This window comes from Numenius arquata, chromosome 2, assembly GCF_964106895.1.
Source record: "Numenius arquata chromosome 2, bNumArq3.hap1.1, whole genome shotgun sequence".
Taxonomy (NCBI): domain Eukaryota; kingdom Metazoa; phylum Chordata; class Aves; order Charadriiformes; family Scolopacidae; genus Numenius; species Numenius arquata.
The window spans coordinates 53,214,401-53,230,567 of NC_133577.1; the positions used below are offsets into that span (position 1 = coordinate 53,214,401).

Here is a 16,167-nt window from a genome sequence, read left to right on the forward strand (position 1 = left end):
TCAACAGCTTTCCCCATCGTGGCGTTGCCACAACAATGCTGACTTGAGCTTGAGCCAGACGGTTGTGTGCTAGGGAGTTTCTAATGAAACTGCTTCTATGAGCTGTAATATATAGTGGCTTCATGACCCGCTTATCATATCTGTACTGCTTTAAGCTTTAGATGGCTTAGAGAACAGTCAAAGGTTGTTCTTAAATCAGCTTCTATATAGTCCGGTTTTAACAGTAAGGAGATGCTGGGCCCACGCAGTCTGGGGCACTGCTGTCCGTGCCGTGCCTTTTTCCCAAACAGCACATCAGCTGCCTTTCCCAGCTAATGGTCTGGTATCTTCTTATCAGCAAATACATCACTTAAAAGCCAAAAGGAAGTACGGGAAAATCATACACAAGAAATAAAGCAGACGTAAGGTTAGCACCTGTCCGATTAGCATTTCTGCTTTTGGGGGGATGCATGCTAGAATTTGCAGCTGTGAAATGCTATGCTTTAATGTCATGGTTTAAATGTTTTATTGATTGTTTCAGGGCCGAAATCTTGCAGATCTTAGAAGGAGTCAGCCTCGAGGGACTTTCACGCTGAGCACAACGCTGCGATTAGGCAAACAAATTCTGGAATCAATAGAAGCCATTCACTCTGTGGGATTCCTGCATCGTGACATCAAGCCTGTATGTTGTTTTGAAAAATTTTCTTTTGACTGTTTGTTTGTCTGCCTGTTCTGCTTGAGCCAATAAAGACAGTCTGAATATGGGCAGATCTCATTGGAGACATTTAGGCCTCCTTGCACAATCCTTCTATCTGACACATTGGCTATTTTCTATAAGTATGGAATATTAATATAGTATTGTCATTCCGTTAAGGGCAGAGTAAACTAATTTTTATTGGCAGAGGCTACTCCATGGTGGGTTAGTAGCTGTCAGTCATACTTGTACCAGTCAAGATCATCTGATGAAGCCATCTAATTTTGAACCATTTGGAGTCCAACCAATTTTTACTATAAAAAGGGTTCAGAGAGTATATCTTACTGTATGACCCATTGCTTGAATACATGCTATTTCGTGTTTTGACTTAGCTAAATAATCCTCTTAAACTTTTCTGAGCAATTGGCAAAAAAAAATTGGAGTACAGTTTCCAGTGTCGGAAACACAGTCATCTGCCTGGGTGAGGCACAATAATTCAAAGTCTCACTGTAGGAGTCAGTCTTTTTCCTGTAGTTCTTCACTGCTTGATCTGAACATTAGATGAACATCTGAACCATCCCTGAGACCATCTTCCTTCTGGCAAAATCATGTGCTGCTTTTAAAATCAGCTGGTTTTGGCTGATCAGATTCAGCTGAAAATCAGTCACTAATGCGGCTGGCCACAAATCCTTTAGTAGCCATGCATTATGGTAAAGGATATAATTTAAGATGGGGATTAAAAGAAGGGCTGTTCCATTTGCTTGTTTTATTTTATTTACTAGGAACCAAAATCCATTGTTTTTTAGATGTCTGAACGTTCAGATAAATTTAGGTAATGCAATACAGTGGATGGAGATTATGGGAGTTAGGGCAGAATAACACATGCTGGCAGCTGAACCATGAACAGAAGCATTTGCCTACAATAACTCCAGCCTGTTATGCAAGTGATGGAGCTCTCACTGCAGAGTTAGTGGTGTTAAATGTAGCTCTTCCTCATAGCAGCTGAAATTTAGCTAAGCTAATGTGAATTTTAGTTATTTTGAGACTCCAGTCTCTTATCTGCAAAGTGAACTGCTTAACGTTGCAGTGCTTCTCTCTCTAATCATGATGTTTAAGGTGTATCTTAAAATTCTTCTCATATGTTTCCACCAGAGGCACGTGGGTCTATATGACAAAGTTCTGTTAAGAAATGGCCACTCTTACCCAAGTTGCTGGTATTAATTTGATTTTTTTCTTTCTTTGTCTAGTCCAATTTTGCCATGGGCCGCTTACCTTCAACATACAGGAAGTGCTACATGTTAGACTTTGGTCTGGCCCGTCAGTATACCAACACTACTGGTGAAGTCCGGCCAGTGAGTAAATTTTAAGTTTGGTTTTTTTTTTTTGAGGTTTGCAACTGCTTAGGCATGGAAAGGTTTTGTGATTTTGTTTGTTTTGTGGTTGTTATGCTTGGTGATTATATTGGACTGCGTTTCCTGCAAGGTGAGAAGCAGCAGGTGACTTCAGCTGAGTTGGGAATCTAAGAAGGGATGCTTGCATTTGTCTTACAAGGTGTGTGGCTTTTTTAGTATTTTTTTTTTTTTTTCCTTTAGGATAATCATATTTTCCACAGGCTTGGAATACTTACTGAGTACATTGTGGCCGAGCAAAGAGGGGTGAGCCCGATGCTGGCCATGTAACTTCTGTAGTCCCAGAGTATTGGCCTAGTTCAGTTCTCTGTGATCTGGGGAACTAGGTTGGTGCGTTTTTAAAGCTTTTTATGAAAAAAAAAAAAAGCTTGAAGTTAGAGGCTGACCTGATCTCAGAGGCTGAGCTTACTGTGAACTGCAACTTGTAACGCTGTTCTCACCCTTGCCTGGCTTTGGTTTTGTGTATATTGCCCCCTGTCCGGATTTTTTAGCAAGAGTATTTCAGCGTGCCTGCTGCAGGGGGAGGTAAGGGCAGGGGGCTTAACTTGCGCGACGTGACTTGTGTGTTATCTTCAGTCCTTTTACCAGCACTGTGTTATCTGGGGTCACTCATAAGGATGTGTTAAGCTTCAGATGCTCTAGGTATCAGTCAGAGCATTCCTAGATCAATTTCAGAACACAGGGCAAGCAGGAAGGGCTCAGACAATCTCTCTGTTTATCATCCTAGGCTTACACCTTTTGGTCTGCACATCTTCTCCATCTGCAAGATAATTGTTGTTCCAGAACATCTTGACAATGTGAGAGCTAAATTCAGAGACTCTGTAGTGCAGGATATAGCTGGGGAGTGGGAAGAAAGTAAAGATCAGAGAGCAGGTTTTGTGTCTTTAGCAGATGAACACAGCTGGAGGATTTTTCTTCTATTTTTTCTTCTTTTTTTTTTTTTTACAAGTATTTTCAGTTGGACATTGCAAGCCTCTTCTATTTAGCTGTAGATGGGAGCAGCTCCACAGGTTGTGTCTGCATCTTAGTCTTAAAAAGAAACACACTATGGTGTGCTACTGGTCTTCCTTGTCAAAGCTGCTTAGTTTGGGGATAACCGTTCTCCAGACTGCCCTTTTCAAAACGCAGCCCCACTTCTTTCCTCTTTCTGCAGTCAAAATTCAAGCTCATTATGGATTGAAATTGGCATTTGGTTTTCTGCAAAATTTCTTCATTGCTTCAGTGAAACGAACTGTTTTATGTCTGTATTTCAAATACCATTGTTTGAACACTATTCTTTCTTTACAATTAAAGAAACTATTTTTTCCAGATGTCTCTTCTTTTGGATCCTCTCTTTCCTCCCTTTCTCTCACTAATTTAAAATTACAGAATCACAGAATCACAGAATCTTAGTGGTTGGAAGGGACCTTTGCTTTTATTTTGCTACATTGTTAGGGAGTATTCCCAGGACCTGGTTTTGCAAACAGCACTACATTCAACCTTGACGTTTTTCAGAGGAAAAGATTCTTCAGCTGTGTCACAAGCTGTGTCATGCTAGGGTTGGTGTGGGTGAGGTGGGGCTTTGTAAGGACACAAGACTCTCAGAAGGTCGGTTTTCAATGTGCTCATTCTGATGGTTGGTTGGTTGGTTGCTTGCCACAGGTGGGCCTTGTAGAAGGACTAATGGCACATAATCTTTGCCTGACAAAAGGACACAGGGATCACCTGAGGGGTGGGAGTATGTTCTGCTGAGAGTGGTAAAAAGTCTCAGTTTGTTTGGGATGTGGGAAAATCATAGGGGCAAAGTCTCATATACCTAATGTACCTATTCTCCCGTGCCACACTTTAGGTGCTGAGGCTTTTTGACAAAAATGATAAAATAAAAATTACATAAATATTTACTTCAGTCCCTTTTAACATTATGTTATAGTCACTGGGCTGTTTGATCCTTTTGTGTCCCAGCTGCCTGATACCATTGTTGAGTCCCGCTTACAGGACTGGGACATTTACTTGGAGAAGCATGTTGTGGTTGCTGCCCAAATAATCCACTGAGCATTAGGAAGGAGGTGGAAGCATTAGGATGGAGGTGAAGGACGGTATGAAGACAAGTGAAATGAGATTTTGTGTAGGTTTTTTTCTTCATTTAATTACGAACTTTATCTTTTATTTCCCCAACGAGATTGTTTCAAGCCAGTAAGGTAGATTCTTCTTTCTCCATTCTCTTTCAGTACCTTTATCCATGAAGAATACAATTCCCAGATTTATAACATGATCATCCTGAGCCTAGTTTTTTTCGTGATTTGGTTCTGAGGTACAATACAAAAGATAGGTAGGGGAAGGAGCTTGCTTTCTCTTTTTCTGGAAGTGTGTCTGAATTTTGCTTTTAGTAGTATTCATTTATTAACAGATGTTTTCTGCTCAAGTAGGTTCTGTGCAGTTTCCTGCAGTTTCACAACCATTGTCATAGTTTATGAATAATACCATAAAAAGTGTTTGCTTTTTTCCTGTCCTCTGAAATTCATAACCTCAATCTTGCTTATCAGCTTTTCAGAAAGACTCTGAATGACTTGCTAGTAAGACAGATAATGGGCCTGGCCTTTAGGATGCTGTGGCTTTGTTTTGGTTTTTTTTTAACTTACCTTTTGCCTTCTTATTTTTGGTCACTTTTCTCTTTTTCAAAATCAAAGGTGTTTTCAAAATAGAAAAGCCAGTGATTCTGTGGAGCAAATCCTCCAGAAACCTGTGTTTGCGCTGATTTTGTGTATTTATTTTTTTTATGTGCAATTCACTGATGCCAAACAGTATGAATGTTTTTAATGTGAAAAGGCAAGGAGCTCCTTAGTAGGCAGGTAGCATAGGCTGTTGTTAAAAGGTCTCATTCGGATTTTCTAAAGGTTGATTAAAGCTTTGAAGTGGGATGATTTCTACTGTCCATGATCTTCATCGAGCATTATTTCCTCCATCCTCAGCTGTTACAACTCTGGCTTTCCAGACCTTCTTTCAAGGGCCACCACAGTAGCTTTTACCTGGGGAGCTGTTACTCTGCTAAGCTTCTGATGAGTACTGTGTATTTGGTTTGTATGTTTTTACAGAGGGTAGCTACTTGACAGTTCAACTTGATTGCTTGACATTTGTAAAGTTGTGGGCCACTTGGCTTAACTGGATCCAAATTTATTCTGAATCTGAATTTATTCTGTGCTTCTAGGAAAACAAACCTGAGCTACCTTATGTGGGATGCTAATATGAGCACAAGTACTACTCTTTGGGGAAAAGCTGTTGTTGCACAGATTTGCTTTCATGGGAACGGTCTCACCCTTTTACTACTTGGCCCTTGCCAGATGTTGCAAAATCTCCTGGGTTCTGGAGTCTCCTATAGTCTGTAGGAACTCACATTGCAGTATAAAGACACAAGATGGTTGGAGCCAGCAAGTGTGTAAGGAAGCATCAGCAACAATTTTCCCTCCGTTAGCAATCTGGGGGACTCAGCTGTTCTTGACAGTCTCATTACTTGATACTGAGGGTTGTAGAAGTCAGTCTTTGGTAGTCACACCTTTGGACAGGTAGAGCAGATGTGCATCAGTCGTGTAGCCATTTGGTGTCCATTGTGTGTTGAGAACTGCTTAGGGCCTGGCTGAAGGCTGCTTCTTTGGCTACCATCAGTATTTCTGTCATTTGGATCAGAGTCAACATCCTGGCTAGCAGGAGGGACTCTGGCTATTACGATAAACAGGACAGACTGCCAGTGCAAAAAAAATGTAATATTTCCAGAAGGTTTTGTTTTCAAACACTTGTGAGGACAGGGAAATGAAGGAAAAGACAGGGAATTTGAAAAAACTGCTGAAGGAGATGCTCATTTCTTTACTGCTCCTCCCTGCCCCTCCAAGCCCCACTCTCTCCTGTTTGAAAGGTGGCACATACTGGATAAGGTCTGTGATCTGTATTCAGCAGGGTATGTTTGACCTGGGATTTCCCATTTGTCAAGTGATAATTCACAAAGTATTCCTGGTCCATTAACCTTAGTAGCATCTTTTGATGCTCAATACTTGCATATTTACTGAAACAGAGAGAGGAAAAATTACTTAGTCACAGTAAACAGGACCATCTTCAGGGCTGTGAGGCTCCTGAGACCCCTTTTCTAGGGAATATGTCTTAATTTTATGCAAAGTTGTGAAGCTTCAATGAGAGAGATCACAATACACCTGCTCCCGTTCTGCCTGTGGCTTAAATACACCATGTTTGTGGTACTCTGCTGTCAGGTGGGAATGCATGAACCTGTAGGAGAGGAGGTTATTGAACCTGAGAATTCCAAACTTTGGGTGAATGACCTAATGCTGGAGAGAAGAAACTGTGTTCCCATTCAGTGTCATCCTTTTTTTGTGACTCTGAACCTTCATTTCTTGTTTTTCTGGTTCTGCTCACCAGAAGATGCCTGGATTGCTTCACCCTGCTGTATTGCCTCTCCAGGCAGATGCAGGAGTTATTCAAGTCCCCTGTGAGTACCAGGGTATGTAACTGCAATGCTTTCCTTCAGTTGTCTAAAGAAAGCTTCATCTACTTTTTCTTTTTGATCAAGCAGTCAATGGCAGATGCTTACCATTACATTACCTGTGTTAATTGGTGCTGATCACTTACCCATCAGCAGTGACTGTTTCAGCACCTGCTGAAAGGAGACCTTCATACATTCAAGCCACTCCTGCACAAAGGTACCTCCTTGCCTTCCCAGTAGTTCTTTCCATTCATTGCAGCACTTGGGCCATGTGAGCTGTCCCACCAAGTCTTTGTAATCCCAGTGAGATCATAGTTTTGCAACGGCACATAGACCAGTAACTCCTCCTGTTTGTTTCACATGTGTAGGTTTTTTTGGACAGGCTATTGAGGTGAGCCACCAGTTGTGCTGCTTTCCCAGGTAGGCATGCATGAGAGCTTCTATCATCCTCTCCCAGGACACCTCACAGCCTCTCTTCTTCCGTTTCTCTTCAGGTTATGGTAATCCTCTTGTTTTTCGAGCTTACGTTCTGCACCTTCCGCACCCCACATACGTTTTTCTCCATGGGATCTTCCCAGGATCTGTGCTATTGTATCACTTTAGTGGCAAGGAAGCATAGGTTTTTATATGGTTATGCCGATGCTTTGTTATCAGCACGAGGGTTCCCACCCAAGTGGGTTTGAAGTGGGCAGTAGTTCAAGCCATGTGTTTCTCAGTCATGGAGGGCTTGGAGATATCCTTAAGCAGAGATGGCTTATGGAGAGTATCTGAATTGGTTCAGTTCTAGTTAATAAGTGCTTTCAGATGTAGAGGGCACTCTTCTGAGAAACGTGTCTAGTTTTCTCTTTTTTTTTTTTTTTTTTCCCTCCTGTGAAAAAGTCCATTTTGGGGTGAATCCCAAGATCTTCTGTAACAAATTTGGTATTACAAGATGCAGCGAGCTTTTTTAGGGATTTAACTATTATTTCCTCTAGATACAACCTTCTGCCATGGTTCAGATGATAGAGATATGAGCAATTTTATTCACTGTGATGTCCTGGTTGTGCAACCCACCTTTGCCATGCAGCAGTATAAGCAGTCAGTGTCGATGCACATCTTAAGACAACAGAGCTAAGCAACTGGGGGATGAATTGAAAAGTTGGTTTGTTTGGTTTTTTTTTTAAATTTGTGGAAGTATCTTCTATAGAAAGCACACAAGTCAAAATTTTCACCTCGTATTAATTTTTATAGCAGGGAGCTGGACTAGCAGAACGTGTTTGATGCGGAGAACTAAGGCTGAGCAGAATATTTGAACTTGGAGGTGAAAATAGACATAAATGTTGTTATACAGATCGTATGATGAACAACATATGCTCCACAACATAGTGGAGGTGTTCTGAGCCATGAAGGTCTTCTGTGCTAATGTAGGTCAGGTTTTGGACAATAACACCTTGATTGTTACTGGTCTTTGTTCAGATCTGCTAGATTTGTCACTAACATGCAGTACAGAAAGCATTATACTTTTCCTCTGCCTTCAGAAACATTCCATGTGGCTCTACAAATATTAATTGAAAGTGGTCAAGGATTTAGCAGCTTGGTCTTAATTATTTATTGGAAAATAGAGGAGAGGCTATGTTTTTTCCTGGGGTCTCTCTCCCATTGCAGGATCTGACGCTGGGCTGTTGTGCTCAGCAAGCATTTTTTTTTTAGCTTAGTCAGCTGCAGCCCCGTGGATTAGATCCCGATCTCCTGGTGGCTCAGACTGCACTGCAGCAGTTTGCGGTGCCTGGCTGAAGATACATGTGCGAGGGCAGCTCCGGGAGTCAGTGGGCAGAAAGAAGATGCTGTAGGCAGGACAGTGCACAGCCTGCTTAGAGGAGCACAATGAAGGCTGCAGAAATGTGTCAGCTAATTGAGAAAAAGGTATTCATTTTCCATAGTGTCTGTTCGTAGTGTTAAAAATAAACTGCTGCAGTGAACAAGGTATTAGCACAGGACAGAAAGGTATGTTTTTCTACTAAGTAGTTTTCCCCTCACTGGAAAACGAGCTATAAAATAACACAAAGGATATTAACTCCAACATCCCTAAGACCCCAAATATTCAAACATAGGAGCCCATTAGCTTTTATACTTACTTTGTACTTGAAATATATGTAATATTGTGTAGGAGAGGAACATTGTGCAGTAGAATAAAGAGATTTGTGGAGCTGTAGTACTCAGAGTTATATCCCTTAGAAAGGGATACAATTTTTGTCTTGAACTTTGTAAAAAGGTAATTGGAGAAAAGGCTGAAAGCACAGCATAGTCACATTGGTTCACATCGAGATGGGAAAAGAAAAAAGAAAAAGTACCTATGTCTTTAAAAATATTGCACACTTAATATACTACAGAAGTGGGAACGGGTTAGTTATAAAACAGATCATCGTGAAAATTACATAACGGTTCTTGTTGTTACTTTCATTGTTGGTGCAGCAAATTTGGACTTGAGAACAGAGTTCATGTTCTGGTTTAAAACATTGCAACTACAGAAAGCCGATGCAGTTGAAACTAAATGTATGGCAAGCAGCCTAGCTGATGGATTTGAAAAATCTATTAGTGAGCAGGGACTCTTGTATCTTGTTATAACTAGCTGTTTCTCTGCTTTCCTCCCCTGGAAGCCCTGGTTCAGTGAGAGTGACCTCAGATCATCTACATCAGATCGTTGGTGGTTTTATTTTATGTTGCAGCTCTCTGGTTATTGCTCTTGTGCTACAGGGGTGAGGGGAAAGGAAGGACAGCTCAGGTTCAAATCCCGTATGTTCCTGCAGGGAACTGAGATCCCATTTTCCATTTCTGATTGTCTTTACTGCCAAGCTGCATGGGGGATATGGTACGTCTGAGTGTGTCATTCCTTCTGGTCGATGCTGTTCCACTTGAAACTCTGATTATTCTTCCCACTGGACTATAGAGAGAGTAACAGAAAACGATTACTGTGTCCGGTGGTGAGGGAACGGGGACTTCACTCCCTGGGCAAGTGCGTGTTGAGTTGGATTGCAGGTCAAGCTTCCCCTCCATCAGGTAAGTGCGTTTGCTGCCAGGTTAGAGAGTGCCTGTCATACACTTTCTCTTGGTAAGAAGTATTCAATTATTCTGTGTAAAAGGAATGCTTTCCGACTTGGATGTTCTTAGACTTGCATCTCGAAGCACCCTGCGGCTTAGGGGTCAGGGTGTACTCTGGAAGGTACTCTGGAGATGTGGTTTTTCATCCCTGTCCAAGGAGTGGAGAGATTTGAACTTAACTCTGCTGCATCTCGGTGATTGCCACGACTGTCTTTTGTCTTCCTTTTGGTAGAAAAGGACTGTCTTCTCCATCTGACTCCAGGAACGCCTTATGAGCTGTAAATCACAAGTGGCATGTGACTAACACTCTACAACGCTCTCCAAAACATTTCAATAGCAGCGGTTCCCTCTCTGTGTTACAGCACATGAAAAACTTATCTTTCTTACTTAGCACTCTCCATGATTTCCATGGGGACATTCTGTGCTACTTGTTCCCCTATGGGACCATGCATGTAAGAAACAAGTGCGGCTCTGAGGCCAAAATTCTCTTGTTAAAATCGAATTATAATTGCATAATAGGATTACAGCTGGAATAAGCTTTTGATAAAAAATTGCTCATTCTTAACCCCGTTTCTAATGTGAGAAAGGCATCGTCATCTCCAGCACAAGTTCTGGCGCAGGGATTGCATGGTGAGATGGTTGGTGCATGCTATTCAGAAAGACAAAATTATTACCTTGGTCTTTTCTGATGTTAAAAATCCATTGGAAATTTTGAATTCTCCTAAAGTAAAGAAGGAAAGGTGGCATTTTTAACTCATCTCCTTTGGGTCTTTTGCTTTGGAAAGAATAGTAGGAGGCTATTAAGTAACTTTCTCTAAACTAAATTTTGTGCAAAATCTGTGGAATTCTTAGAATTTGCACATTTTTAGGGAAGAAGAATACCGAGACTTGCTTTAGATTAGTTGATTTCTGTTGGAATGAGTATCTCTCAGCCGAGGTCTTCCCTCAGTTTACTGAATTGAGTTTTAAGGCTATATAATATATTATAATATTAGCTCTTGCCTCTGATCAGGCTGGCCCTCATGTTTTCATACGGCGCAATTCGTATCTTAAGATACAGCGACTGCTCACCGGACCTAAAAGCAGCGCTGACTTTCGTTCCGCTCGCTTACAAATGAACCACCGCACTGCATCCCACCACAGCCAGAGCAGACCCTGGCTATCTCTAGGTGGAGCCCTGCAGCAGTCATCAGAGAAAGGGAAGAGGAAATTGGCAGCTGTGAAACCTGTAAAGTTGGGAAGCCGGCGATTGTATGGAGGTTGCTGATGAGAAAGCAAGGGGGTGGCTGCAGAAAAAGCCAAATACCTTGGTGGGAACCCGTGACAATTAAAATGGGGAAGGGGGGGGGCATCTCTGTTCATTTTTAGAAACTTACGTGCTAACATTAGAACTTGCTCTGGGTTAAAAGGGCAAGAGGTGAGAGAGCAAATCCCCTTGCTGGTTTTTAGATCAGTTTGATTGGGGGAGGAAGGGAGGTGTAGGTATCAGGTAATTTTAGGAAGGAAAATCATGGTAGAACCGTACAACTCACCTGTGGTTAGGCTGCATTCTTCTCCGCTCTCAACTTTGCTTTTTATACAATTAGGTGTGATGTGTGAGCAGGGGGAAGTTAGTCTCTAGAGGGACCCCTCTCACCACTTTACAGAGCGTTCACAAACCACACAGGCTCACCCAACGTTTTGTGTCTAAATGAAACTAAATACAGCCTGGGTCAACAGCCCAGGGAAGGATGCTGGGAGGTGGCAACAGCTGATCAGGAGACCCAGGTTTCTAGAGGGATACAATATTAAGTTGTTTTTTAATTCATTTCTGTTTAATTTTTTTCTCATTTTGTTGTTTTTTATCATGTTTTTCTTTGGGTTTCTCTCTGTTTTACAGTTCTTTTGGGCTCTTCTTTTGAGGCTGTGTTTGATGCGTTGGCTTCCCATCCGCTGCTCGTAACCATCTCTGCTATGAGTTGTGAGTGAGCCATCACCATGCTTCTGGGTTTTCATTTTGTTTTGTGCTTTTGTTTATATATGGAAGTCCGAATTACACCTGGTTTTCTTTTTTTCCTCATGATATGTTTGTTTTTCAGCAGGATCGTGACAGCTACCTAAATGTGATGCAGAGGCCTAGAACACTTGGGATTCTGCCTGAGGGGCTGGCAGACATTTGGGTGGTGCCAGAGACTCTGATTTTGTCACTTCTGTGGCTTCAGAGGCAAGGGGAGGGGAGTTCTCTCATCTTAAAATTTTGGCCCCAGCTTCCTCTATTCATTTCTGACTCTCCATTGGGATAAAATATGCTACTGTCATTAATGATTCTACAAAGTGCTGCTGTTTAAATTAGCGGACAAAATGCATTCAAGAGGTGGAGAATTTGGCTCCACAGGAGAGGTGGAGATGCATATCCCAGCATCTCCCCCATGAGTGTAACTATGGAAGCAGGAGATCCCTAGAAGTCACATAGATACTGCCTTTTAGTTCAGTAAAATCTTCCTTTCACTTTTCCTTCTTATTACAACTTTTCCAACAAGTCATTTCAATCCAAGATATATCTCCAAGTGCTTCTCGTGATCTGTGGCATTTCCTCTCTCCCCTTACCACCTTCTCTTCAATCTGCGCTAACTTTCTTTTCATTTTCTTACTGCTGGAAGTCCTTTTCCTGTTTCCAGGAGAGGTGGGTTAATGATCCTAGATGACAGCAGGCCTGCCAGGGGCAAAGATGGTGGATCTCATGAGGTGATTGTGCAAGCTTCCAGAAAGTTGTGGAGGAACCAGCAGTCATGTTCTGTGAGAGTACCAGAGGCATAAGAAATAGCAGGAGGAAAGTACTGGCATCCAAATATAAGTTTTTAGGAAGGAAGCTGGAAACCCTGACATTCGAAATACCAATCTAGGGATTAGTGGGGCAAGAGGAAAAAATTTACTCTCTATGTATGAATGTGGTGTAAGGAGCAGGGATTCAGATTAGTGAGGAAATACGAACACTCTTGAAATAAAGGGAGCACGTACAGGAAAGGCAGACTTCACATGAATCGTAAGGGAGACACTTAAAATATGAATGTGTTGTTGGCACTTAAAATACGAATGATCGTGACTGTTTGAACTGGGGAATGATGAAAAGCTGATGGGTGCAAAAGAGCACAGTTTGGAACAATGCATCCACTTCGTATAGGATTTTGTTACCTAATTCTGTCTTTGTCTGTGAGGTAGTGTACATTACTAATATATTGAAAGGAACACAGAGTATAATTTTTGCTCTGTGGTAGTGATCTAATACATTCTAAGCTAAAACTCATTTTAAACCAAGCTTCTAACACAATGCAATATACTTCATATCTCTGTCGTCTCCCTGACAGCTCTGTGTAATAAATTACTTCAGCTTTGTGCTAGACACAATCTGGATGCGGGAAGAGAGGTACTTTCCCTGAGTAACAGTTTTGATAGTAATACTGATGTGGAAAAAATTAAATAAATCATGTATGGTTTAAAATTGTGTCTCAGGTTGCTAGCTTATTCCTTTCTTATCATTTTGGGGATTCAAATCAGTTGGGTTATATATGATTCCATCATCTGAAGCTCTGAACTGTTACAGTTTCAGTTCTATGACAAATACAGACTGGTCTGGACAGCAAGGATGCTTTATCCAGGCTCTTTTCCACTGTTGGGCAATGCAGTGGTGGAATGAAATTTGTTAACTGAAAGAAATGAAGTGTGTAAAGAAATCATCTGGAAAATTAATGTTGATGAATTCAGAAGAAAAGTCAGTAACAGTTGGGTACGTAGAATGCGTTACAATAAATGCTCAGGCGGGAGCCGTTTGTTTGGATGAAAAACAAGGTATCTCCACAGCCATGGAAATATTTGATCGCAGTGATTAGTGACACAGTCAAAAGGCATGACTAATTGCTTTGTGACTGACAGGGCAGGCAGATACCGTTAAAAGAGGTGAAACCTTTATGAGAAAAAGGTGCTGTTAACACAGTTAGCATCTGCCTGTTTTGTTCAAAGCTCTAAACATCCTGTCAAAACAATTGCAAAGTCTTGCTCAGTTGCAGTGCTGAGGTACCACATGAGAGAGGACTGGATAGAAAGCCCTTTGGGTTCAGCTGCAGGACTGGCTTGGTGAACTCTGTCATACTGGCTGTGGGACAGATGTACAGTTAAAAGATGGCTGGTTTGCTTCTGAAGGAGGAGGGGAGTACATTTGCAAACTGCCTAGAGTTGATTTCAGAACAGATCTAATTAAAGGCTGCAAAGATAGCCTGTCTGCCAGAAATAGTACGTATTGATCTAAAAAGATTTTCAGAGACATCGCCAACCACGCTGAAACCGGCACGTGGGACTTGATTCACTACATACACAGTTGATAACTGAAGACACTGAAGTAGGGAAAGAACATGAAAGACAAACTGCCATGGACTGCAAACGTTGAACAATATTTGTTCTGAAAACATTACGTCTTACACAGCAGAACTGCTCCAATACACTCACTTTTTATGGCTCATGGAAAGTGTCCAAACACACTAGCTTCCACTCATAATGGAAGAGAGGAATGTCCTCTTGCTTTTAAATACGTAGAGGACATTTATGGTGATGGCTGATTCCAACAGCTGTATTCCAGTGGCCAGTATTATGCTTTTCGGGAACTCACATCAGTGAATTCACTGGAATTCTGAAAAATATTTTGCAGCCATTTGTCAGGGGGAATCCTAAATGTATGCTCCGGGAGGAATGAGGTACAAGGTCATGAATATAATATATAATATCTCAATTATTACCTGCTGCTAAGTAAGTAGCTTACAGCTCAAACTGGTAAACTCTAAGATGAAATGCTGCTTTAAGTGCATGGGATATGTTTATGGGTTCTCCTTGTGGAGTATTTGATTAATGTAAAGGAGCTGTAAGGTAGACTTGTAGCTTTTTTTTCTTGGAGTCACTATAACTTAAGAGCTGCATTATACGCCATTCAGGTGTGTGTTAGTGGCACGGTGTTGGTGAACTTGTTTGAAAAACGTTTGAAGTTTTATTCTTTCTGAGAGTATTGAAACGCAGAGCAACTTCCCTGAACCCAAATGAAAGCGAGTTGTATGTATTTCAGGAGACAGAAAAGTGCCCTAGAATAAAAGTACAGTTTTAGGCTTAGTTCTGAAAGCATAGGCGCAGCTGAAAGAACAACCATGAATCAACCAAGTGGGAGAAGTTACCAGTTAGAGTTGTTGCTCAAACTTCTGCAAGAGCAGGATCTTAATTATGAGTAAGTTTAGTTCTTTGCCCAAGCTTAACCTTATTATGGAAGATGTCTAGGTCTGAACCTGGTTTTGCCAGGTGAATTCTGAAAGCACTGCTGTTAACTCTGGTGCATCTAGCTAAGCCGAAAAGATTTGGTGGATGTCCTTATTTAAATGCATTTTTTTCAGGACAATGACATCTTCAGTAAGTGAACTCACATGGTCTAATGTTCTTGTGGAGGCAGCAGTGGAAAGAGTTGGAAGTGTTGCTTAGCCCCCAGAACAGAGAAAGCCTCCAGCTCAGAGGAACAGTCACAGGAGAACTGCCTTCTTCCAAAGGCCTCTATATCAAGCCTTTATTTCTCAAGGACGTGAAGAACAAGAGAATCGGAGAAAGAGAAAACAAAGATACATGCTGTAGGATATACCACGAAGAATCTGAAAAAAGCAAGAACTCTGAAAGTCAGAGGTTCTTATTTTGTTTAAGTCTTACAGTGGATGTTGACAAGCAGTGTCAGCAAAACGTGTATGGTCATCTGGCCTGACCAGGCTGCCCTCAAGCTTTGCTTAGCTCATGTGACTCAGTTTTGCACTTGCACTTCTTTACTAGCTTTTCCCTTGACCTGGAGCTTAGAAAGGAAAATATGATCTTGGATAATGTTCTTAGCTCTATGCCTATCACTGTATTACGCTTCTAACCTATCACTGTAACCACCTTGCCCTCTCTCTGTAAAATAAGCTTTTCTAGAAATGCAGAATTGGAGAATGCTGTCGGTTTAGCTGGCTGCTAGAGAATACGAAGGCAGTAAGAGCTTTGTATCCCTTGGGTACATACGCAATACCAGTATAGAGGAGAAGTTCTCAGGAGTTAGCTGCGCAGGGGATTCAGGAATCTGCTCTGTCTCTGAGATTTTCTGTTGTCTCCCTTCAGCCTCGCAATGTTGCTGGTTTTCGAGGAACGGTCCGCTACGCTTCGGTGAATGCACACAAAAACCGAGTGAGTATTTTTTGATTATAAGGAGTTATCAGCAAGGTTATTTCTCCTCAGAAACCTGTTTTCAGGTGCAGAGAAGTAAGAGGCGTGAGTTCTGGTTGTCACCTACAGAAGTTAGTATAGCAGATGAATTCCATTAGGTGGTCAAGGCTGTTGACTGTAAAGTCAAAATTATGATTCAGTTATCGAATCTTTTCTAGTTGGCAGCCTTAATAATTGTAATTACTGCATTATCAGACACTTTTTAAGGGGAAAAAAAACCCAATCACCTGCTAAAGTAGAAATTAGGTTAAGTGCCAGGCTGCTTGCTGCTAGTGTCTAGCAGAACGTGG

The 16,167-nt window shown here is 41.5% G+C and overlaps 1 protein-coding gene across 1 annotated transcript in view; it reads left to right on the forward strand.

The window, feature by feature from the left end:
• The window catches only part of TTBK1 (tau tubulin kinase 1), a 97,457-nt gene that overhangs the window by 34,100 nt on the left and 47,190 nt on the right, over positions 1 to 16,167 (forward strand). Inside the window, exons 5-7 of the mRNA XM_074168396.1 lie at positions 521 to 661; positions 1,921 to 2,025; positions 15,773 to 15,838. Of these exons, the coding sequence (XP_074024497.1) occupies positions 521 to 661; positions 1,921 to 2,025; positions 15,773 to 15,838 (312 nt within the window). The remainder of the gene's footprint in view (positions 1 to 520; positions 662 to 1,920; positions 2,026 to 15,772; positions 15,839 to 16,167) is intronic.